This window comes from Suncus etruscus, chromosome 14 (genome assembly GCF_024139225.1).
Source record: "Suncus etruscus isolate mSunEtr1 chromosome 14, mSunEtr1.pri.cur, whole genome shotgun sequence".
Classification (NCBI taxonomy): domain Eukaryota; kingdom Metazoa; phylum Chordata; class Mammalia; order Eulipotyphla; family Soricidae; genus Suncus; species Suncus etruscus.
Genome location: NC_064861.1, coordinates 75,137,707 through 75,162,930, shown reverse-complemented (window position 1 = coordinate 75,162,930; position 25,224 = coordinate 75,137,707). Strand labels below are relative to the sequence as shown.

Here is a 25,224-nt window from a genome sequence, read left to right as displayed (position 1 = left end):
ATCGGGGGATCAAACCGCGGTCCTTCCTTGGCTAGCACTTGCAAGGCAGACACCTTACCTCTAGCGCCACCTCACCAGCCCGAAAGGCCATTGATTTTTGTGTGTTAATTGTGTAGCCTGTCACCATGCTATATGAATCTATTGTTTCTAGAAGCTTTTTGGTAGTCTTTAGGGTTTTCTATTATGTCATCTGCAAACAGTGAGAGCTTGACTTCATCCTTTCCTATCTGGATTTTCTTGATATCTTTTTTGCCTAATCGCTATAGCAAGTACTTTCAGTACTATGTTGAATAGGAGTGGTGAGAGAGGACAGCCTTGTCTTGTACCAGAATTTAGAGGAAAGGATTTTACTTTTTCTCCATTGAGGATAATATCTGCCATTGGTTTGTGGTAGATGGCCTTAACTATATTGAGAAAAATTTCTTTCATTCCATCTTAGTGAGAGTTTTTTTTAAATCAAGAATGGGCGTAGAAGGCCCAGAGAGATAGCACAGCGGTGTTTGCCTTGCAAGCAGCCGATCCAGGACCTAAGGTGGTTGGTTCAAATCCCGGTGTCCATATGGCTGCCCATGCCTGCCAGGAGCTATTTCTGAGCAAACAGCCAGGAGTAACCCCTTAGCACTGCCGGGTGTGGTCCAAAAACCACAACCAAAACAAAAACCAAAAACAAAAACAAAAAAACGGGTGTACGACCTTACCAAATGCTTTCTCTGTGTCTATTGATATGATCATGTAATCTTTATTTTTCTTCTTGTTGATGTTGTGTATTATGTAGATAGATTTATGGATGTTAAACCATCCTTGCATTCCTGGGATGAAACCTTGATTATAGTGAATGATCTTCTTGATGAGGGATTGGATCCTATTTGCCAGGATTTTGTTGAGAATCTTTGCATCTGTGTTCATCAGAGATAGGTCTGTACTTTTCTTTTTTGGCAGCATCTCTATCTGGTTTTGTTATCAAGGTGATGTTGGCTTCATCAAAGCTATTTGGAAGTGTTCCCGTTTTTTTCAATTTCATGAAAGAGCATGCCCAGGATTGGTAGTAGTTCCTTTGAAAGGTTTGAAAGAATTCATTAGTGAATCCATCTGGGCCTGGGCTTTTGTTTTTGGGCAAAGTTTTGATTACGCTTTTAATTTCCTCAATAGTGATGGGGTGTGTTTAGATATTCTACATCCTCTTTATTCAACTGTGGAAGGTTATAAGAGTTCAAGAATTTATGGGACCCCCATAGGTTGGTTTGTAATGAAAGCAGCCAAATCAGAAACAGATGAAGAGATTATCTGCTCTACATTTGCTTATTAGTAATTTGTACAAATGAGACTAGATTTAAAAGAAAGTGAGTTTTTAAAGGAGAGAGAGCCTGAGGAGTCAAACACTCAAGTCATTGTGAATCTGGGAAAAGGCTTTGCAGGGCTTGGGATAAGGCCCAAACTCTTACTTTTTATTTTATTTTATTTTTGGTTTTTGGGTCATACCCGGCAGCACTCAGGGGTTCCTCCTGGCTCTACCCTCACAAGTACCTTCTGGCAGGCTTGGGGAACCATATGGGATGCCGGGATTCGAACAGCTGTCCTTCTGCATGCAAGGCAAATGCTTTACCTCCATGCTATCTCTCCGGCCCCAGGGCCCAAATTCTTTTAAACCTCTCTCACTTCTTCCCCTTCTCACCTTTCATCTACCACAGATTTTCTCTGACTTGAGGCTTCTGTTTGAACAGTTTCTGTTTGAAACTGTCTCCTGGTTGAGAAAGTGAAGGGGGTCCCGGAGAGATAGCACAGAGGTGTTTGCCATGCAAGCAGCCGATCCAGGACCTAAGGTGGTTGGTTCAAATCCCGGTGTCCCATATGGTCCCCCGTGCCTGCCAGAAGCTATTTCTGAGCAGACAGCCAGGAGTAACCCCTAAACACCGCCGGGTGTGACCCCAACCCCCCCCCCCAAAAAAAAGAGAAAGTGAAGGGGCTGGGCACCTGGGCTGAGAAGAAGACAGGTTTTGCAGAGGCCTCAGCACAAAGACAGCAGGTAGATGTTCCCAAGCACTGCCAGGCTGGCAAGTGAGTGAGCTTGCACCTGAGCAAGGCTACGCAGAGCATCATGGAGCCAGTCCCGAGAAACAGACTGATTTTCTATGGCTCCAGACTGGTTGGTTCCAGAGGCTCCCTAGGGCCAGTGAGACTGGAAGCTTGTCTCTCAGGCATAGGGGCTCAGAGAAGGACTTTCAGCACATTTCCCAGAACATTTTGGGGACCAACGTGGGCTTAGAGGGAAGCGGTGAGTTCTTGGGGGTAGGGTGGGAAAGTTTCCAGGCAGGCCTGAATGTGCTCAAGACAGGGCTGACTCCTACCTCTATGCTCAAGACCCGTCCAGGCGGGATGTGGGGTGCGGGAGATCCCCGCAAGAGCACACCAAAAAGTCCAGCACCCAAACAAAAGCATGATATGAAAGTTCCCTTTCCCATTGGTTCCCATGACAATTACAGTTCTTATAGCAAGCAATCCAACTTTCTGCGCAAAGGTACATTTTCAAATAATCCACCCTGCACCAGTTTGAGAATGTTCTAGATAACTAGGAGACAATGAGCTTTTTTTATAAAAATGTGCTTTTGTTTTGTTTTGGGGCCACACCCGTGGCTGCTCAGGGATTACTCCTGGCTCTGCGCTCAGAAATCACTCCTGGCATGCTCAGGAAACTATATGGGATGCTGAGGATAGAACCTGGGTCAGCCCCCGGGTCAGCAGCATGCAAGGTAATTGTCCTCCCGCTGTGCTATCGCTCTTCCCCTACTCTCATTGGCTGGTGGTCTGGAGATTTTCCAACTCTAGCTATAAGATAAGGATTTTTTTAAGTAGATGGAGTTATTGTGCTTACAGGATTCTAGCATTCAGGGTTTTGGTGATTTTCCACTTCTAGCTCTTCAAAATTCCCTACAATGGCTGCAAGCTGGCTGCACTATGGTTAGGCTTGGTAATGTTAAGATTGGCCTATAGTTTTTGGGGGATCACACCCAGTGGCTCTCAGGGGTTTCTCCTAGATCTGTGCTCAGAAATTGCCTGATAGGCATGGGGGGTCACACCCAGTGGCTCTCAGGGGTTAGCCCTAGCTATGTGCTCAGAAATGGTGCCTGGATCATGGTACCATCTGGGATGCCGGGGATCAAACGTAGGTCCATCTTGGGTAAGCCACATAAAGCATATATGCAAATGTCCTACCGCTCTGGTATATCCCTGGCCACTTTTTTTTAATTTTTATTTTTGGTTTTTGGGCCGTACCTAATAACGGTCAATAATGGCCCCTGGCTTGAGGGTACCATATGGGACACCGAGGATTGAACCACGGTCCTTCCTTGGCTAGCGCTTGCAAGGAAGATACCTTACCTCTAGCACCACCTCGCTGGCCCATGTCTTCTTTTCTTTTTTCTTTTTTTTTATAATAAATTTATTTTTAATTATGAGAACAAAGATGCAAAGAAAGAGGACAAGGTAAAGTTACAGAGGAAGGACAATTACCCTTAAACAGAATTCTCAGAAATCCCCTTGCTGATATCCAAACTTTAAACTTTCAGCCAAAGAATATTAAGAAAATAAAACACAACTCTTGTACAATTACTTTGTCCCACAAGTCCTCAGATTGTAATAATTCTTAGGGGCACACAAAGTAATCTAAAGCCATAAAACTTATGTTAACTCCTTAAGCATTGAAGGCAAAGTACTTTTTTACATTTCCACGGACATGCATATTAGTTTAAGTTAACCTCAAAAGTTTAAGTGGGTTGTTTTTCTTAGGGATTAGAGTCAAATGAGCACAGTAAAAATGCTCAGGGGTTACCCCTAGCTATGTGCTCAGAACTCCTTCCTGGCTAAAGGGACCATATGGGTCACAAGGGATCAAAACAGGTCTGTCCTGTGTCTGCCTCGTGCAAGTGCCCTCCCACTGTGCTATGACTGCAGCTCTGATTCTAGATTTCTGTGACCTTAAAGTGATATCAGATAATCGCATGTGAGAATATCAATTTATGGGGCTGGGAATGTGGCGCTAGAGGTAAGGTGCTTGCCTTGCAAGTGCTACCATAGGATGGACCGCGGTTCGATTCCCCGGCGTCTCATATTGTCCCTCCAAGCCAGGAGTTACTTCTGAGCGCATAGCTCAGGAGTAACCCCTGAGCATCAAATAGGTGTGGCCCAAAAATAAAAAAATGTATTTATCAATTTGTGATAACAATTTTGTCTGGGGATGCAGTGAAAATGTCCCCACCCATTACATCTCTAAGGTTTCAAGACCTTACTGTGATCAGAGTGCTGATCAAATTCTGAGTTTCTCCTTTTCCAAACACATTTAGTGCTTCATAACACTGAATATACCCATCTGTCTAATGATCTGGAAAAAGACCTCCATGCATTCCTTACATGCTGACAAAGGTTTCTTTCCTTATATTGGTTCTGTCCACACCTGGCATTGCTCAAGAATCAGTCTTGACACTGCACTCAGAAATCACTACTTGTGGTACATGTGGGACCGTATGCAATGCTGCACATCAAAGTCAAACTAACTAAATCTACCTCCTGCCACATCCGTATTTATGTAATCAAGTTTGTAAATGGAACTTTGTTCCCATATTCTATACGTATAGTTCTATCAAATATATATTTTCCTTCATATGATGAATAAGGATCATTCAATATCTTCAATATATTCCTTTGTTCCTTACAAATAAATAGAATTGGGATGTCTAGTAGTTTCCAGAGGAACTGAAGACCTTCCCACAGAAAGTTTAACGCAGAATGATTATACTGACCTATGTGTTCCCACACACCCGACAATAAGACATCTTTCCTGTGCTGGAAAAGGGTTGAGGCAGTACTGAGTGAAATTTTCCATGCTTGTGAAACACATAGCACAGCATGTATGTGTTTGCACTGTACATGGCTTACTGGAATTTCTTCCTGAGCATCCCATATGGTCTTAGGGAGTAACCCAAGTGCTATTGGCATGGCACAAGAAAAAATAAAACACAAATAAAGGTTTATTCATATTATCCATTTTTTTCTATTTGGAGACACATCTGAAAGCACTTAGGTTATACCCGACACTGTGCTGAAAATGACTCGTGGTAGACAAGGCAAATACCCGAGGGGCTGTGCTATTGCTCTGTCCCCAAATATGCACATTAGAAAGTAATCAATGCTTTCTCACATCCCATATGTCAGAATTATCTATTTAAAATATTTATTTTCAGGTGGAATCACATCTCGTGGTTCTCAAAGATGATTCCTGGATGTGCACTCAGTATCTCAACTGCCATGCTAAAGTGATCGTCCAAGATGCAAGCCATTGAACCCACACTAGTTGTATGTAAGAACAATGCCAACATGTTGGCTGATCTTGCAGACACTAATATAATTTTTATAAAAATAAAGTGGCTTGGGCCCGGAGAGATAGCACAGTGGCGTTTGTCTTGCAAGCAGCCGATCCAGGACTTAAGGTGGTTGGTTCGAATCCCGGTGTCCCATATGGTCCCCCGTGCCTGCCAGGAGCTATTTCTGAGCAGACAGCCAGGAGTAACCCCTGAGCATCGCCGGGTGTCGCCCAAAAAAACAAAAAAAATAAAGTGGCTTGTAAAGGAGTAAGAGCCTTCTCATACTCTTTACACAGTGTGCCTCTCTAGAATGAATTTTCTTATGATTATAAAGTCTTGAAGAATAACCAAAAGCCTTCCCTGACATGTATGAGGTTTTTCTCCTGAATGCATTTTCTTGTGTTAAAAGGTTTGCAGGTTGAGCAAAGGCCTTTCTGCATTCTTGACACTTTTAAGGTTTCTCTCTTGAATGAAATTTTTTGTGTAGGGGCCAGCTAGGCGGCGCTAGAGGTAAGGTGTCTGCCTTGCAAGCACTAGCCAAGGAAGGACTGCTCTAGATCCCCCAGCGTCCCATATGGTCCCCCCAAGCCAGGGGTAATTTCTGAGCCCTTAGCCAGGAGTAACCCCTAAGCATCACACAGGTGTGGCCCCCAAAAAAAAAAAAAAAAAGAAAGAAAGAAAAAAAATTTTTTTGTGGTTTTTGGGTCACACCCGGCAGTGCTCAGGTGTTATTCCTGGCTTCACGCTCAGAAATTGCTCCTGGCAGGCACGGGGGACCATATGGGACGCCAGGATTCGAACTGATGACCTCCTGCATGAAAGGCAAACAGCTTACCTCCATGCTATCTCTCCGGCCCCAGAAAAAAATTTCTTGTGTAATAAGTTTTGAAGGTTGAATGAAGTACTTCCAGCACGCTTGACATGTATAAGGTTTCTAACCTGTATGAATTTTTTTGTGTGATAAAAGGCTTGAGGATCGAGCACTGGCTTTCAGCACTCCTTACATGTATAAGGTTTCTCTCCTGTATGAATTTTCTTGTGATAAAAGGTATGAGGATCGAGCAAAGGCTTTCCCACACTCCTGACATGTGTAAGGCTTCTCTCCTGTATGAATTTTCTTGTGAAATAAAAGGCATGAGGATCGAGCAAAGGCTTTCCCGCACTCCTGACATGTATAAGATTTCTCTCCTGTATGAATTTTCTTGTGTGCTAAAAGGCATGCGGATCGAGTAAAGGCTTTCCCACATTCTTGACACGTATAAGGTTTCTCTCCGGTATGGATTTTCTTGTGTGCTAAAAGGCCTGAGGATTGAGTAAAGGCCTTCCCACACTCCTGACATGTATAAGATTTCTCTCCTGTATGAATTTTCTTGTGTGAATAAAGGCAAGAGTATTGAGTGAAAGCTTTCCCGCACTCCTGACATGTATAAGGTTTCTCTCCTGTATGAATTTTCTTGTGTGAATAAAGGCCAGAGTTTTGAGTGAAAGCTTTCCCGCACTCCTGACATGTATAAGGTTTCTCTCCTGTATGAATTTTCTTGTGTGAATAAAGGCCAGAGTTTTGAGTGAAAGCTTTCCCGCACTCCTGACATGTATAAGGTTTCTCTCCTTTATGAATTTTCTTGTGTGAATAAAGGACAGAGTATTGAGTGAAAGCTTTCCCGCACTCCTGACATGTATAAGGTTTCTCTCCTGTATGAATTTTCTTGTGTGCTAAAAGGCTTGAGCATTGAGTGAATGCTTGGCCACACTCCTGACACGTATAAGGTTTCTCTCCTGTATGAATTTTCTTGTGTACTAAAAGGTTTGAGGATTGAGTGAAGGCTTTTCCACATGCCTGACATTTATAAGGTTTCTCTCCTGTATGAATTTTCTTACATGCTAAAAGGCCTGAGGGTTGAGCAAAGACCTCTCCATACTCCTGACATGTATAAGGCTTTTCCCCTATTTGAATTTTCATGGGTGTAGTAAGGACTGAAGGGTGAGAGGCCTTCTCACCTGCTGGAAGTGTCTGACATTTCTTTTGCATACAGACCTCCTTAGGGTCACTTGGGTGTGACAGTTGGCAAAGACCATGTCTATCTTGCTCACCTTCAGAGGGATTCTCTGCACTGAGGGTGTCTGATGGTAAATCACAATGCCAAGCACATGGGAAGGTCCCTCCACAATTCTTACACTCCGGGGCCTCCACTCTGCAGCGAATGACCTTGTTCACGTTTTGCTGTGAGGGAAATCTAGCAAATACTGTTTGCTCAGGGCAGGGTGGCCCAAGTGTGGTGATCTCTGTACAGGAACTGGACAGTTTAGACTTAGGGTTGCTGTGCCCATCGGACTGGGAATTCTCATCGAGAATGCTCACTTCATTCTGGCCTCCTCCAGAACAGATGCCACATGAGTCCTCATTTCCATCAGGGTGCAGGCAGGATAGTGCCCTTCCGACTGTGTTCCACAACACAGGAATAGCCCCGTCCCAACAGGGTTTGCTGCTTCCCTGTGGAAAAGCACAAGTTAGTCCAATTACTTCTTTCTTCATTTCTAGTCTCCTTCTTTAAAAACAGGCCCTCAACTGTGATTTCAACCACAAAAACTCAACTGTCCACAGGTGTGGATATCTGTGGAAACAGGTAGACACCCAGTAAAGAAGATTGACTTGTTAGGTTACAGTCTGAGAAAAGGGGCAGGAAGGTCATATTTTGACCCTAAATCACTAATTATTGGGTACACAAGGCTCATCGGCTCATCCAGTGGGGTTTCTGTGTTCACTCTGGTATTTGCCCCATCATTCCTGACACTTGTGTAGTAAATACCACAGACCAGTGTTAGGAATAAGGGTAGCCAACAGATCAACAGGTATCTTTCTCTTTTCAATTTTCTTCCCTGTGTAAATTGGCCCTAACAATGAAACGGAGCCAGAGCAAAAGCACAGCAGGAGGGCATTTGTCTTGCATGCAACGAACCCAGAACAGACCTAGCAAGGTACAATCCCTGGCATGCCATATAGTCCCATGAGCCAGGAGAGATTTCTGTGCATAGAGTCAGGAGTAAACCCTGAGTGTCACAGGGTGTTGGTCAAAAATCAAATCAAATAAATAAAAAAATACTGTAATTTAAAGAGATTTGGGGCTAAATCCACGAGGCTGTAAATCTAGCATCCAAGCAATTCTGTTATGTATGTAATGTTTTCTTTTCTTTCTTTGGGTCACACTCAGCTATGCTCACAGGCTACTCCTTGCTTTGCACTCAGACTTTACTCTTGACAGTTCTTAGGGAACAGGGAACATATAGGATATTCAATCTGGGTCGCTGCATGCAAGGCAGCGCACAATCAGATGTACTTACTAGGCCCTTTATTTTTTTCTTTTGTATGTGTGTGTATGTATTTGTGAGTTTGTGTTGGGGAAACTGAGTGATACAAAGGAATTACTTTCGGCTTTGAGAGTCATTTACTAACAGTACTGGCAAGATCATATGGGATACCAGGGATTGAACCCTGATGGGCTCCGTGCAAGGCAAAAGCCTTACCCTCTATGCTACTGATCGCTCCCATTTTATTTCTTTCTTTATTTATTTATTTTGTTTTTTGGGTCACACCCGGCAGCACTCAGGGGATACTCTTGGCTCCACACTCAGAAATCACTCCTGGAAGGCTCAGGGGACCATATGGGATGCGGGATTTGAACCAATGACCTTCTGCATGAAAGGCAAACGCCTTGCCACCATGCTTCTCTCTGACCCCTATCGCTCCCATTTTTATTTTGACTGTTAGGACTAGCAAATTTGCCGATGTGGAAGTCCTGAGTGTGAGAATGTCTCCATTTCATTACAGGCATGTTAGTGTTTTCCCAAACATATAAGCCCCACTATAGGCACATTCTTCCCAAACACAAAGAGTTATCTTTACTTTTTTATTTTTCATATATACTATGAGGAATGCTAAAAAGAAATGCTCATGTTTACTATGGCGGTGTGCCCCCGATCAAACTTAAGGGGGCTTGGGACGAAATTCAGGTTTCGATCAACACAGAATAAAGAGACTTTTCCACTGACATATAAATCCAGCCAACAAATGAGTAGTTTAAGCACTCGACCTGGGTCTGACTGATAGCTCAGAGGGTAGGGTGTTTGCCTTGCACATGATTGACCTTGGTTCGATCCCTCACATCTCATATAGTCCCTTGAGCCAGCCAGGAGTGATTCTGAGTGCAGAGCTAGGAACATCAGACTCTCTCCCAAAACCAAAACAAAACTAATAAAAAAAAACACACACATGTGACCTAACATTTTATTATATGAAAAAGAAAATACTTCTTCTCTCCCTAACCCCTTTCCACCATAAATCACAGCATTTCCTTGGTATGGAAAATATGATTAATAACTTTAGGTTAGAAAACTTATAGAGGGAAAGGACTGATAGCACAGTCAGTGATAGGGCGTTTGCCTTGACATGGGTGACCCAGGTTCGATTCCTGGCATCCAATATGGTCCTCTGAGCATGCCAGGAGTGATTGCTGAGCAGAGCCAGGAGTAACTCTCAGTGCTACCAGGTGTGGCCCATAAACAAAAAATAAAAACAAAAAATACAAACTTGGAACTAGAGCAGTGGCACAGTGGTAGGGCATTTGCTTTGCACACGCCTCACCTAGGATGGATGGTTGGTTTGATCCCCCAAACTCTCGTGTGGTCCCCCTCATCAGGGGCGACTTCTGAGCACACAGCCAGGATTAACCCCTGAGTGTCACTGTGTGAGGCCCAACAAAAAAAAACAAAAAACATAACCCGAGCATCAAACTGGTGTGGCCTGAAAAAAAAAAAAAAGAGTGAGAGAGATTGAGTGAGAGACAAAAAGAAACCTAATTGAATTGAATTTTGCACTCAAGTGAAAGTAACAGCAATCTCTCCCAATGAGGAGCTCAGGATTCTCCCAGAAGTGCAAAAACTATAGATGGGGTAATGCGCTACTTTAAGAGCTACATGTGTCTGCAACGCAGAGAATTCCCACACCACATAAATATATTGATTTGGAACGTGAAAATCTTACCATTTCACCCCTCTTTGGAGATCCCATCCCAAAAGGAAATTGCTGAAAGGCCAAATCTTGAACTGGTGGTCTGCATTCTAAAATGAAACCAAATATGCAATGAAAGAACCTGTTGGGGATTGGAGCACTATCACAGCAGGGAGGAGTTTGCCTTGCATTCCACTCACAAGATGAATCCCTATATGGTCTCTCTAGCCGGCTAGAAGTCATTTATTTGTTGTTGTTGTTTTGGTTTTTGGGTTACACCTGGCAGCGATCAGGGGTAACTCCTGGCTCAACGTTCAGAAATCGCCCCTGGCAGGCACTGAAGACCATATGGGATGCAGGGATTTGAACCATGCCTTACCTCCATGCTATCTCTTTGGCCCCCAGAAGTAATTTCTGAGTACAGAGTTAAGAATATCTTCTGAGTGCAGTCAGCTGTAGTGAAAAACAAAACAAGAAAAGTTGGGGAGGGCCTTAGGGCATTTGCCTTGCAGGCAAAATCTAGGACCTGGGCTGGAGAGATAGCATAGAGGTAGGGTGTTTGCCTTGCATGCAGAAAGAAGGTGGTTTAAATCCCGGCATCCCATATGGTCCCCCTTGCGTGCCAGGTGCGATTTCTTAGCATAGAGCCAGGAGTAATCCCTGAGCACTGCAGGGTGTGACCCAAAAACAACAACAATCTAGGACTTATGGTTCTTTGAATCCTGGCACCCCAGATGGTCTCCCATTCCTGCGAGGAGCTATTTCTGAGTACAGAGCCAGGAGTAGTGACCCATAAACACAAAATAAAAACACATTAATTTGAATGATGGGCCTTCGTGATGGAATAATAGGTTCGGTGTTTGTCTTGACAAAGCTGATGCTGATCTGATCCCTGGCATAATAAAACAGTACCTGAGTACAACTAAAGATTTTTTTCTGTACACTGTTCAAAGAATAACCAAGTGCCCTTATGTGAGACCCAAAATCAAAATAAAAAATTTAAGAGAATGAGGGCTGGGGTGGTGGCAAAAGTGGTAAGGCATCTGCCTTGAAAGTGCTAGCCTAGGATGGACAGAGGCTCAATCCCCTGATGTCCCATACGGTCCCACAAGTCTGGAGAGATTTCTGGGATAATAGCCAGGAGTAACACCTAGTGAGTCACTGGGTGTGTGGAAAAAATTAACTGAGTAAAATCTGATTGAATAGTCAAGATAGTGACCATATGTGGTTTTTAGGTAGTTAATGAGCTTACAAAAAGGATAGGAGAGGCAGGAGAGATAGCACAGCCTTAGGGTGTTTGCCTAGCAAGTGACAGACAAAGGACCAAGGATTGTTTGAACCTGGCAACCCATATGGTCCCCCATGAATGCCAGAATTGATTTCTCAGCATAGAGCCAAGAATAATCCAAGTGCCACTGGGTGTGACCCTAAAACCAAAAGAGAGAGAGAGAGAGAGAGAGAGAGAGAGAGAGAGAGAGAGAGAGAGAGAGAAAACCAAAAGAGAGAGAGAGAGAGAGAGAGAGAGAGAGAGAGAGAGAAAGAGAGAGAGAGAGAGAGAGAGAGAGATGAGTATCTCAATGAGGAGCAGGAAAAACCCATATTAAAGTTCTCTTGGGAACACATGTCAACAGTAGGGAGAGAGAAGGCACAGGCCTTTCATTTGGCTGACCTAAGTTGAATTCCAGGCCTCTCATACAGTCCCCAAAACAGTGCCAGGACTAATTTCTGAGTGTAGAGGCAAGAAAATCACAAGTTTACTTGAGGGGAAAAAAACAAAAACAAAATAATTCTTTTTTTTTGGTTTTTGGGCCACACCCGGCGGCGCTCAGGGGTTACTCCTGACTGTCTGCTCAGAAATAGCTCCTAGCAGGCACGGGGGACCATATGTGACACCGAGATTCGAACCAATCACCTTAGGACCTGGATTGGCTGCTTGCAAGACAAACGCTGCTGTGCTATTTCTCCAGGCCCAAAAATAATTCTTATTGTTTTCAAGAATGTGGCAAAATCTACCGTGTGAAGGGAGTGTATTTATGAACATTGGATCTAGTTCTATCACTGACATCACATATAGTCCCTTGAAGGCACCAGGATTCACCAGGAGTGACTTCGAGCACCACAACCAAGGCAGCTTCAAAAACTTGAGAGTAAAAAACATTCCTGGAGAAAAAAAAAAAAAATCATTCCTGGGGGAAAATCAAAAATGCCAGGAATGACCTAATAGCAAAGATAACTGAGACAGCTTCCTCTTGGAAGGACACCCACATATGAGGTTATGCAAGCAGTCTGAGGACACAGATGGTGGATGAGGGTCAGAATCTAAAAATCTGTCCTTAAGGCCCATAGACAGGAACCACATAGAATAAAGCTAAGACAGCAAAAGCTCCAGATCATTCGGGGAGTCAGGATGAAGGGCAGAGAACAGGACAGAGGTCCCGCAAACCTAAATCAGGAGTCCAACACATACTGCTAAGCACCCACATTTCACATGTGCCTAAAATGCTCCACACTCACACCAGGGTTGAGGCTGGGAAGCACATCCGATATTTACCTGCAAACACGGATACCTGCAACCAGGAGAACAACACAGGCTTCACATCCCAATGTGCTGCCCAAGAGGGACAATTTTTGGATTAGTGAAAGGGAAGGGGCCAACAGCCCCATGAATCAGGGGCTGTAATAACCAAGGGCCAACCAAAAAAGAAGATAATCTCTACTCTCAATATGCTTATTGGTTATTGAATACATGAGATCAGATTTAAGATCCGAAACAATAGTACAATGGAGATTGTGTTTGCCTTACATGCGGTCCACATAAGTTTGATCCCTGGCATCCGACATAGTCACCCAACCTTGCCAGGAATAATTCCTGAGCATAGAGCTATAAGTAACCCCTGAAGGGCCCAGAGAGATAGCACAGCAGCGTTTGCCTTGCAAGCAGCCGACCCAGGACTTAAGGTGGTTGGTTCGTATCCAGGTGTCCCATATGGTCCCCCGTGCCTGCCAGGAGCTATTTCTGAGCAGACAGCCAGGAGCAACTCCTGAGCACCACCGGGTGTGGCCCAAAAACCAAAAAAAAAAAAAAAGTAACCCCTGAAAGTCCCAGGTTATATGCAACCCCCAAAAGAATCTTTGGGAGTAGAACAGCACAGAGGGAAGGGAATTTGCCTTGTACACAGTGGATCTGGTTCCATCCCTGGGTTCCCAGATTGTTCCCAAAGGATGTCACAAGTAATATCTGAGCACAAGGACAGACTAACCTTTGAGTGCCATTAAGAGTGGCTCAACAGCAAACAAACAAAAGAAAGGAGGGGCTGGAGTAAGAGTAGAGTGGAGAGGGCACTTTCAAGTATACACACCTGACTTTTTTCCAAGAGCAGCAAGCCCTGCCATGGTTAATCTTTGAATGCAGAGCCAGATGTCAGCCCCAGTCTACTGGGGGTAGCCCCCCAAAAAGACAAAACTAAGTCACATTGTGGCCCAGAACATAGCAAAATGGATTGGGAAACATGCTTTGCAGGCAGGAGCCTCAAGTATGATCCCTCAGACTACACCATCCCAGTAAGATTGGTAGGCACTGGTGTCTTGTGACCTTTAAAAAATCTTCAGCAGGGACTGGTGCGGTGCGCTAGAGGTAAGTCATATGCCTTGCAAGCTCTAGCATAGGATGGACCGTGGTTTGATGTCCTGGCCTCCCATATGGTTCCCCAAGCCAGGACCTATTTCTGAGTGCATAACCAGGAATAACCACTGAGTATCACCGGGTGTGGCCTAAAAACAAAACAAAACAAAACAAAATTCTCAGCAGGGGTGCTGGGGAGGATGTACAGAGCTAGGGCATTAGCCTTGCATGCAGCTGATTCGAACAGACCTTGGTTCAAATCTCAGCATCCCATATGCTCCCTTGTGCCTTTCAGGAGCCAGGAGCAACTCCTGAGAGACTGATGTGATTCCAAAACAAAAACAAACAAAAAAGCAACCAAAAATATTCAGCAACAGCTGAGTGACAGCACAGCAGTAAAGCATTTGCCTTGCACACAGTCAACACATGGTGGATGGTAGTTCAAATCCCGGCATCCATATTGTCCTCCAAGTCTGCAGGAGGGATCTGAGTACAAGGACAGGAGTAACCCCTGTGCATAGCAGGGTGTGAGCAAAAAACAAAAAATCCAGGGCCCAGAGAGATAGCACAGCAGCATTTGCCTTACAAGCAGCCGATCCAGGACCAAAGGTGGTTGGTTCGAATCCCGGTGTCCCATATGGTTCCCCGTGCCTGCCAGGAGCTATTTCAGAGCAGACAGCCAGGAGTAACCCCTGAGCATCACCGGGTGTAGCCCCCCCCAAAAGAAAAAGAAAACAAATATGCAGCAAAACTTAAATCGCAATTGCTGACATATTGTCTGAGTTGGAACACTACTACAATGGAAGAACCTCACCTTGCCCAACGCTTATCCACGCTGGATCAGAAGAACCCCAAGAGCTCTCAGAGCAATACCGGGAGTAGTCTCTAAGCTCTGTGGGCGGAGTAAGCTCTGAGCACTCCCATGTGTGGAAAATATATGCCCCTAATGTACAAAAACGAAATGAATTGTGTTTGGGATTATTTTGAGATGCACCTCACTCTGACCAGGGCTGATTTCTAGCTCTGTGCTGAGTGATGATCTCTGGAAGCTTAGAAGATCATTGTGGAGCCAGGATCCAACCTGATTCAACCCTGGTTCACACCAACCAAGGCAACATCCAACACAATGTAACTATTTCAAGATTGTGAAATGACATTAAAAACTATAAATTTGGGGGCCGGGAAGGTGGCGCTAGAGGTAAGGTGTCTGCCTTACAAGCGCTAGCGTAGGACGGACCACTACGGTTCGATCCCCCGGCGTCCCATATGGTCTCCCCAAGCCAGGGGCGATTTCTGAGCGCATAGCCAGGAGTAACCCCTGAGCATCAAACGGGTGTGGCCCAAAAACCAAAAAAAAAAAAACAAAACAAAACAAAAAAAAACTATAAATTTGGGGCCTGAGAGATAGCAAAACAGGAGGGTGTTTGCCTTGCATGTGGCCAACACAGTTCCCGGCAAGCATATAGTCTCCCGAATCTGCCAGGAACTATTTCTGAGCAAGAATAGGAGTGACCCCCCCCCCCAATGAAAAAACAAAGAAACAAACAAAATAATCCCCAAACTATAAATTAGTATTCATCTAAGAAAAAAAGGACTGGGGAGTTAGAACAATGCGTACCTCCAAATTACAATACATCTTTCGTTGACCACAAATTCCCAGGAAATCTGCGGTCTCCCCATAGCAGTGTCCCATTTGGTAGCCCCAGGGAGACTCTCACCTATAGCCTGAAGGTGCTGGTAGATCTCCAGCATCACATCTCTGTAGAGCTTCCTCTGAGAGGCATCCAGGTATGGCCACTCCTCCTGGGAGAAGCTCACAGCTACATCATAGAAGGTCACCACATCCTGAAGCAAAACATACACAAGAAGGGCCAAGGTTCATCCCAGGCACTGAAGGTGAGGATGGGACTTCCAGGACCCAAAAGTAACTGTCTTGACAAACTTACAAAGATTAAACAACTCAGGAGAAACCAGTCTCAAAACCAATCTCTCCCTGAGCACCTCTGGGGGATAGGCTTCAGAAATCAAACTACATCAGCCACCTTAACAAGCCAACACTTTTCGACAAGATACTTGGATATAGTGGCATACACACAAACATACCTGGACCAATGCCCATTACCATAGGTTCACGGAGCAGTCAGGCATACTCCCAAGCATAGAGCTAGGAGCGAAAAAGCAGTCTCAGTGTGACTCAAATATGCTAACATACGGGAGCCCAATCCCAACCTCAATCCATCTCTACATTTGTTACTAGGGGGAGAAAGAAGGAAAATTTAAGGTCCAGTGAGTGAGTCAAATTTATGCTTCTCTGAATCAGCATTCACGGTTTATCTGCAAGCAAATCTCTCCTTGAGCAGGTAAAAAGACACGACTTCCAATCACTATGCTTTCTAGAGCATCATTTGCTCATGTTGCCTCTCAAAGGTGCAAAGCCCTGGGACGATAAACAAGGAGACGGAAAGTGCAACTGGTTTTTGGTTCGGAGCCAAGCTTTGATCTATGAATTAAGTTTTTGATCAGGCCTTGACAAATAATAGAATCACAAGAATCATGACCTTCCACCCTTGGCTGACTTTCCGAGAAATGTTTAAGTCATCTGGCTGTTTTACAAGAAATGTATGTTTACCCCTCCGGTTGTTCTTTTTTCAAAATTATGATTATCTGTCACCAGTATTTGTTCTGGGAAATACCATGGAATGTTTCACGTACTCTCCCTGCGCGTTTGTCATTTATGATTAACCACGGACCTTTCCTGCCTCCCCTTCTTCACGGTATATATGTAATTGCCTTTGCCCCCAATAAATGAAGCCTTGACAACTTTTTTGCTTGGTCTCCTTCTCTCTCGCCCATTCCATTTCAGGTGTGTCTCCCCTTGTCCTCACCAAATTACTAGGTCCTGCTGGACAGGACAAGTGGTACCCAACGCCGGACACGAGGCACGAGACTTCACCGAGCAAAGACCATAGGAGGAGTGCACTTGATCGGCAGACAACAAGGATCACCTCACGCTGTGACCCACAGTTCGACTGAACCCTGGTAAGAGAAGTTCATCTTTGCTCCATTTAGTTCTACAATGGGCCAAAAATTAAGGAAGCCGCCTTTATAAAAGAATTAAAGGCCTCACTCAGGGAGAGAGAAATTAGGGTTAAAAAGAAGGAACCTGGGGCCAGAGAGGTGGCGCGAGAGGTAAGGTGTCTGCCTTGCAAGCTCTAGCCAAGGAAGGAATGTAGTTCGATTCCCCGGCGTCCCATATAGTATGGATATGCGGCAGACAATTTTTGTGCTGCATGGGAGAGCGAGACCACCAGAGACACCTATTGGAAACCCTCCTCCTCCTGAGACCTTATTCAAGTAAAAAGTGCAGACCCTCCAGCGAAGCAGCTAAACTCTGGACCGGTGGCCCTTAACCCCTTGTGTAAAAATGGCTGGTGCAACCTGCTCTCCTTAAAATTTTCAGAGCAGGGAAAGAAATTTGGGTGGGAGGGTACCTGGGGAGCCGAGTGGGGTCTGTGCCTTTATATTTCAGGATCTGACTCTGGACTAATTTTTAAAATTCAATTTAAAAAAGAACTCCCCAGAACTTCCCCTGCTGTTGTAGGTCCCTACTGCATGCTTCATCCCATGGCCCCTTCTGCACCCGCCTACCCTCCTACCCTTCCCCCTTCTATTGCAGGCTCACCTGTTTTTCAGCCCACTCTCCTGGTGGCCCTGAATCTTCAGCGCAGATCATGCTTAACATGATCAATGCCTCAGCCCAAGCTATCAATGCTAGCCGATAACTAGAGTGCTGGCTTTGTTTTTCTGCCCAACCTCCCCTTTATGAAGGGGTAGCCACCTTTGGTGACTTGCTTTTTACCAATGATTCCAAGCACCTTCGATGGGATGGCGAGCCCCACCAGGGACTCACCCTTGATGCTGCTAGGAGTAAATCCTCTGTGCAGAGCCAAGAATAAGTCCTGAGGGGCCTGAGAGATAACACCAAGGTAGGGTGTTTTGCCTTGCATGCACGCAATCCAGGACAGAATGTGGTTTGAATCCAGGAATCCCATATGATCACTCATATCTGCTAGAAGCAATTTCTGAGCTAAGAGCCAGGAATAACCACTGAGCACCACAGGTGTGGCCCCCTCAACCAAAAAAAGAAAAGATAAGCCCTGAGTCCTGCCAATGACACAAAATTTAATACAGAACAAAACAATCTCGGATAGTACAGCACAGAGAAACAAACTAAAACCAAAGAAAACCCACAATACAGTCTAGAAAGGTGCAGAAAGGACCCAGCACTGTTATTTACAGTTGTCAGAAAATGGTAAAGACCCAGATTTCTGAGTTACTGACCCTGAGGGAATGTATGAGACCCACATGAAGGGTCCTGAGTGTAAGGAAGACAGAAGGATGAGCATCAGCCTAGCAACTGGGAGCAATTGCAAAATACAAAAGAACCTTGTGCTGATTGTACGTAACAGCCTGGAGGACACTTGACTGCTTCTGGCTGTGCCAGAAAGAGTCCGAACACACCATAACGTCCCATAAACCCAGCAGGAGGGACACCTGAGTGCAGAGTCAGGAGAATCTCTTGGCAGAAACTAAACAGCTACAAAAAAGCTTTTTCCACAATGGAGGCAAGAATGATGCTTTATGAAAAAAATCTATGGGGCCCGGAGAGATAGCACAGCGGGGTTTGCCTTGCAAGCAGCCGATCCAGAACCTAAGGTGGTTGGTTCGAATCCCGGTGTCCCATATGGTCCCCCATGCCTGCCAGGAGTTATTTCTGAGCAGACAGCCAGGAGTAACCCCTGAGCACCACCGGGTGTGACCCAAAAACCAAAAAAAGAAAAAGAAAAAAAGAAAGAAATCTATGGATCAAGGTCTCATTCTTCACCAATATCAGGATCAATATTTCCAGAGCTCAACCTTGGAGCCAAGAACCCCATTGGGTCTGAGACCTGAAAGTGTTGACGAAAGAACAGATTCAGGAGAAAGCTTTCTAAGTACTGCTGTGTATGGTCAACAAACCAAAGACAAAATACTAGGACGAAAGTGGCCTCAGAGGTCCCCTGTTTGTGACATCAGGCGGGGAAAATCCACGAAAATACGCCTGCCCAGTGCGGCCCAACTGTGAAAACCTGTGAGTTCTACCTGTGTATGTCTGTCTACTGTCCTCTTGCGTGAAACTCTTGGGAGTGGGGCGAAAGACGCTCCAGCAGAGCACGGCCGCTTCGCTTCGCTACGCGGCCGTGCACTCTTTCTAAGAAAAGAACATCATCGCAAGAAGAAAAAGTCACACTAAGAACTGTGCTATACCACAGAAGCAAGCATTTCTCTCCGGACTATCTTCTCTGTTGCATGCTCGGGCCTAAGATTTGATCCTGTGTGAGGCTTCATCCACGGAGGACTTCCCTCCCTTATAGGCAAGTCGGCCCATCCAGAAAGGGCAGAGCCAGAGGAGTGTGCTGCCTGCATCATATAGCCAATGAATACCACCACAACACGTAGGAAAACCCACAATACAAGTGTGACAATGGGGAAACAACGCAGGCCAGCATCAGACATAGAGAATGAAGATGACAATTCTGATGACCAGATAATGACCAACCAACTAATCAACCTCTCAGATAAGGACTTTAGACTAGCAATATGGAAGATCCTCAATGAACTTAAAGAAACCATGGATCGAGTTGAACAGAACACTAATAAGAACCAAGAAAATATGAAGACAGAAATCACAAAACTCCAAACTGAAATAACATGTCAACTAACAGGCCCGAAAAAGTAAGTAAACGAAGTAAATGACAAAATGGATAAGCTCTGGGACAGGGTATCAGAAGCTGAGAATAGACTTGGTGCTGTGGAAGATGAGATACATAACAATTCCATACAGCAGGAGAGATTGGAAAAAAACTTAAAGGAAATGAACAGACAATGGAAAAATTAATCAAAGAATGGGAACAGATGAAAATAGAAGTCTATGATAAGCTCAACAGAAACAACTTAAGAATCATTGGAGTCCCAGAGACCCAGGAAGAAAATTTCCAGGAAGAATCAACGGTCAAGAATATCATTAAAGAGAAACTTCCAGAGCTAAATATATGTGATCAAATCCTGTATGCTCGAAGAGTACCAACCAAAAGTGACCCCAGAAAAACCACCCTAAGACACATCCTAGTCACAATGACAAATCCCACAGATAGAGACAGAATTCTGAAAACAGCAAGATCAAAAGGGGAAATTACGTTCAAGCAAGCATCCTTGAGATTTACAGCAGACCTGTCACCAGAAACACTCAATGCCAGAAAGCAGTGGTGGGATATTGTGACAAGACTGAATGAAATGAATGCTTCACCTAGAATACTGTACCCAGCAAAACTCACTTTCCAGTTTGATGGAAGAATACATAGTTTCACAGACAAAAAACAGCTCAGAAATTTTACAGACTCAAAACCAGTCTTAAGAGAAAAACTGAAAGACCTAATTTAAGACAAGACTAACCAAAAGACACACCAAATTTCGATATAAAGATGGCATTAAATCCCAGGACAATTCTTTCTCTCAATGTCAATGGACTAAATGCACCTGTTAAGAGACACAGAGTGGCTAAATGGATCAAAAACTCAATCCAACCTTCTGCTGCCTACAAGAAATGCACCTGAATAGTCAGAACAAACATAGACTCAAAATAAAAGGCTGGAGAAAAATTATCCAAGCAAACAACACCCATAAAAAAGCTGGAGTGGCCATACTAATATCAGATAATGCAAACTTTATACTCAGGAAGGTTGTAAGGGACAAAGATGAACATTTTATATTAATCAAGGGGTATGTAGAGCAGGAAGAAATAACTCTCCTAAACATATATGCACCAAATGAGGGGCCAGCAAAATATTTAATACAACTGTTGAAAAATCTGAAAAATAATATCAATAACAACACAATAATTGTGGGAGACCTCAACACGGCTTTGTCAACACTGGATAGGTCAACCAGACTGAAACCCAACAAGAATATACTAGACCTGAGGAGAGAAATGGAAGAAAGAGGCCTAGTGGATATATATAGGACACTCCACCCCCAGAAACCTGGATACACATTCTTCTCCAATGTACATGGGACATTCTCCAGGATAGACTACATGCTGGCACATAAGACATACCTCCATAATATCAAGAGGATAGAAATTTTGCAGACTACCTTCGCTGACCACAAGGCTCTGAAATTATTTGTGAATTCCAATGGGACTCAGAAGAAAAACTTTAACACCTGGAAGTTAAACAGCCTCATACTCAATAACCAGTGGGTCCGAGATGAAATCAAGGAGGAAATCAAAAGGTTCCTGGAAACAAATGACAATAAAGACACAAACTATCAGAACTTATGGGACATAGCAAAAGCAGTACTGAGAGGAAAATTTATAGCTTTGCAAGCACACATCAGGAAGGAAGAAGGAGCTTACCTGAGTAGCTTAATGACACAGCTAATAGAACTAGAAAGTGCTCAACAAAAGGACCCAAAAATAGGAAGACAGAAGGAAATAACAAAGCTGAGAGCAGAAATCAATGAAGTGGAAATCCAAAAAACAATCCGAAAGATCAACAAAAGCAGAAGTTGGTTCTTTGAAAAAAATAAACAAGATTGATAGACCACTGGCAAACCTAACAAAAAAAGAGAGAGAGAGAAACTTGATAACTCGTATTAGGAATGAAAAAGGAGAGATCACTACTGATATGACAGAGATTCAAAGGGTAATCAGAAACTACTTTGAGAAACTCTACGCCACCAAAAATGAGAACCTGGAAGAAATGGATAAATTCTTGGACTCTGGGCCCGGGAGATAGCACAATGGTGTTTGCCTTGCAAACAGCCGATCCAGGACCAAAGGTGGTTGGTTCGAATCCCGGTGTCCCATATGGTCCCCCGTACCTGCCAGGAGCTATTTCTGAGCAGACAGCCAGGAGTAACCCCTGAGCACCGCAGGGTGTGGCCCAAAAACCAAAAAAAAAAAAAAAAAAAAAAATCTTGGACTCTTATAATCTTCCACGGTTGAAGGAAGAGGATGTAGCATATCTAAACACCCCCATCACCATTAATGAAATTAAAATGGTAATCAAGTATCTGCCCAAAAACAAAGGCCCAGGCCCAGATGGATTCTCTAATGAATTCTTTCAAACTTTCCAAGAGGAACTACTACCAATCCTGGCAAGACTCTTTCATGAAATTGAACAAACGGAAACACTTCCAAATAGTTTTTTTTTTTTTGGTTTTTGGTTTTTGGGCCACACCCGTTTGACGCTCAGGGGTTACTCTCCTGGCTATGCGCTCAGAAGTCGCTCCTGGCTTGGGGGACCATATGGGACACCGGGGGATCGAACCGCGGTCCGTCCTAGGCTAGCGCTGGCAAGGCAGACACCTTACCTTTAGCGCCACCGCCCGGCCCCCCAAATAGCTTTTATGAAGCCAACATCACCTTGATACCTAAACCAGACAGAGATGCTACAAAAAAAGAAAATTACATACCAATATCGCTGATGAATGCAGACGCAAAGATCCTCAACAAAATCCTGGCAAATAGGATTCAATGCCTCATTAAGAAGATCATCCACTACGATCAAGTAGGTTTCATCCCAGGAATGCAAGGCTGGTTTAACATCCGTAAATCTATCAACATAATACACAACATCAATAACAAGAAAAATAAAAACCACATGATCATATCAATAGATGCAGAGAAAGCATTTGATAAGGTCCAACACCCATTCTTGATCAAAACTCTCAGCAAGATGGGAATGGAAGGAACCTTTCTCAATATAGTTAAGGCCATCTACCACAAGCCAGTGGCAAATATTATCCTCAATGGAGAAAAACTAAAAGCCTTCCCTCTAAATTCTGGCACAAGACAAGGCTGTCCTCTCTCACCACTCCTATTCAACATAGCACTGGAAGTACTTGCTATAGCGATTAGGCAAGAAAAAGATATCAAGGGAATCCAGATAGGAAAGGAAGAAGTCAAGCTCTCACTGTTTGCAGATTACATGATACTCTACTTAGAAAACCCTAAAGACTCTACCAAAAAGCTTCTAGAAACAATAGACTCATATAGCAAGGTGGCAGGCTACAAAATTAACACACAAAAATCAATGGCCTTCCTATACACCAATAGTAATAAGGATGAAATGGACATTAAGAAAACAACTCCATTCACAATAGTGCCACACAAACTCAAATATCTTGGAATCAACTTGACTAAAAATGTGAAGGACCTATACAAAGAAAACTATAAAACTCTGCTCCAAGAAATAAGAGAGGACATACGGAAATGGAAACACATACCCTGCTCATGGATTGGCACGATTAACATCATGAAAATGACAATACTCCCCAAGGCATTATACAGATTTAATGCTATCCCTCTAAAGATACCCGTGACATTCTTCAAAGAAGTGGATCAGGCACTTTTGAAATTCATTTGAAACAATAAACACCCTCGAATAGCTAAAGCAATCATTGGGAAAAAGAATATGGGAGGAATTACTTTCCCCAACTTTAAACTGTACTACAAAGCAATAGTTATCAAAACAGCATGGTATTGGAATAAGGACAGGGCCTCAGATCAGTGGAATAGGCTTGAATACTCAGAAAATGTTCCCCAGACATACAAACACCTAATTTTTGATAAAGGAGCAGAAAATCCTAAATGGAGGAGGGAAAGCCTCTTCAACAAGTAGTGTTGGCACAATTGGATAGCCACTTGCAAAAAATTGAACTTAGACCCCCAGCTAACATTATGTACGAAGGTAAAATAAATGGATTAAAGACCTCGATATCAGCCCCAAAACCATAAGATATATAGAACAGCACATAGGCAAAACACTCCAGGACATTACAGGGATCTTCAAGGAGGAAACTGCCCTCTCCAAGCAAGTGAAAGCAGAGACTAACAGATGGGAATATATTAAGCTGAGAAGCTTCTGCACCTCAAAGGAAACAGCGCCCAGGATACAAGAGCCACCCACTGAGTGGGAGAAACTATTCACCCAATATCCATCAGATAAGGGGCTAATCTCCAAAATATACAAGGTACTGACAGAACTTTACAAGAAAAAAACATCTGGCCCGGGCGGTGGCGCTAAACGTAAGGTGCCTGCCTTGCCTGAGCTAGCCTTGGACGGACCGCGGTTCGATCCCCCGGTGTCCCATATGGTCCCCCAAGCCAGGAGCAACTTCTGAGCACATAGCCAGGAGTAACCCCTAAGCGTTACCGGGTGTGGCCCAAAAACCAAAAAAAAAAAAAAAAAAAGAAAAAGAAAAAAACATCTAATCCCATCAAAAAATGGGGAGAAGAAATGAACAGACACTTTGACAAAGAAGAAATACAAATGGCCAAAAGACACATGAAAAAGTGCTCCACATCACTAATCATCAGGGAGATGCAAATCAAAACAACGATGAGATACCACCTCACACCCCAGAGAATGGCACACATCACAAAGAATGAGAATAAAAAGTGGGGCCGGGCGGTGGCGCTCGAGGTAAGGTGCCTGCCTTACCTGCGCTAGCCTAGGAGACGGACCGCGGTTCGATCCCCCGGCGTCCCATATGGTCCCCCAAGCCAGGAGCGACTTCTGAGCACATAGCCAGGAGTAACCCCTGAGCGTCACCGGGTGTGGCCCAAAAAAAAAAAAAAAAAAAGAGAATAAAAAGTGTTGGCGGGGATGTGGAGAGAAAGGAACTCTTATCCACTGCTGGTGGGAATGCCGTCTAGTTCAACCTTTATGGAAAGCGATATGGAGATTCCTCCAAAAACTGGAAATCGAGCTCCCATACGATCCAGCTATACCACTCCTAGGAATATACCCTAGGAGCACAAAAATACAATACAAAAACCCCTTCCTTACACCTATATTCATTGAAGCACTATTTACCATAGCAAGACTCTGGAAACAACCCAGATGCCCTTCAACAGACGAATGGCTAAAGAAAATGTGGTACATATACACAATGGAATATTATGCAGCTGTCAGGAGAGATGAAGTCATGAAATTTTCCTATACATGGATGTACACGGAATCTATTATGCTGAGTGAAATAAGTCAGAGAGAGAGAGAAAAACGCAGAATTGTCTCACTCATCTATGGGTTTTAAGAAAAATGAAAGACATTCTTGCAATAATAATTTTCAGACACAAAAAAGAAAAGAGCTGGAAGTTCCAGCTCACCTCAGAAAGCTCACCACAAAGAGTGATGAGT

At 44.0% G+C, this 25,224-nt stretch overlaps 2 protein-coding genes across 2 annotated transcripts in view; one reads left to right on the top strand and one right to left on the bottom strand.

Annotated features, from left to right (window-relative positions):
- ZNF91 (zinc finger protein 91) overlaps nucleotides 1-25,224 on the bottom strand; it is a 693,978-nt gene that overhangs the window by 354,565 nt on the left and 314,189 nt on the right. The window contains 1 exon segment of the mRNA XM_049786227.1: nucleotides 6,395-7,227. Coding sequence (XP_049642184.1) covers nucleotides 6,395-7,227 — 833 coding nt within the window.
- LOC126027241 (zinc finger protein 93-like) overlaps nucleotides 1-25,224 on the top strand; it is a 594,792-nt gene that overhangs the window by 384,725 nt on the left and 184,843 nt on the right. The window lies entirely within an intron of this gene.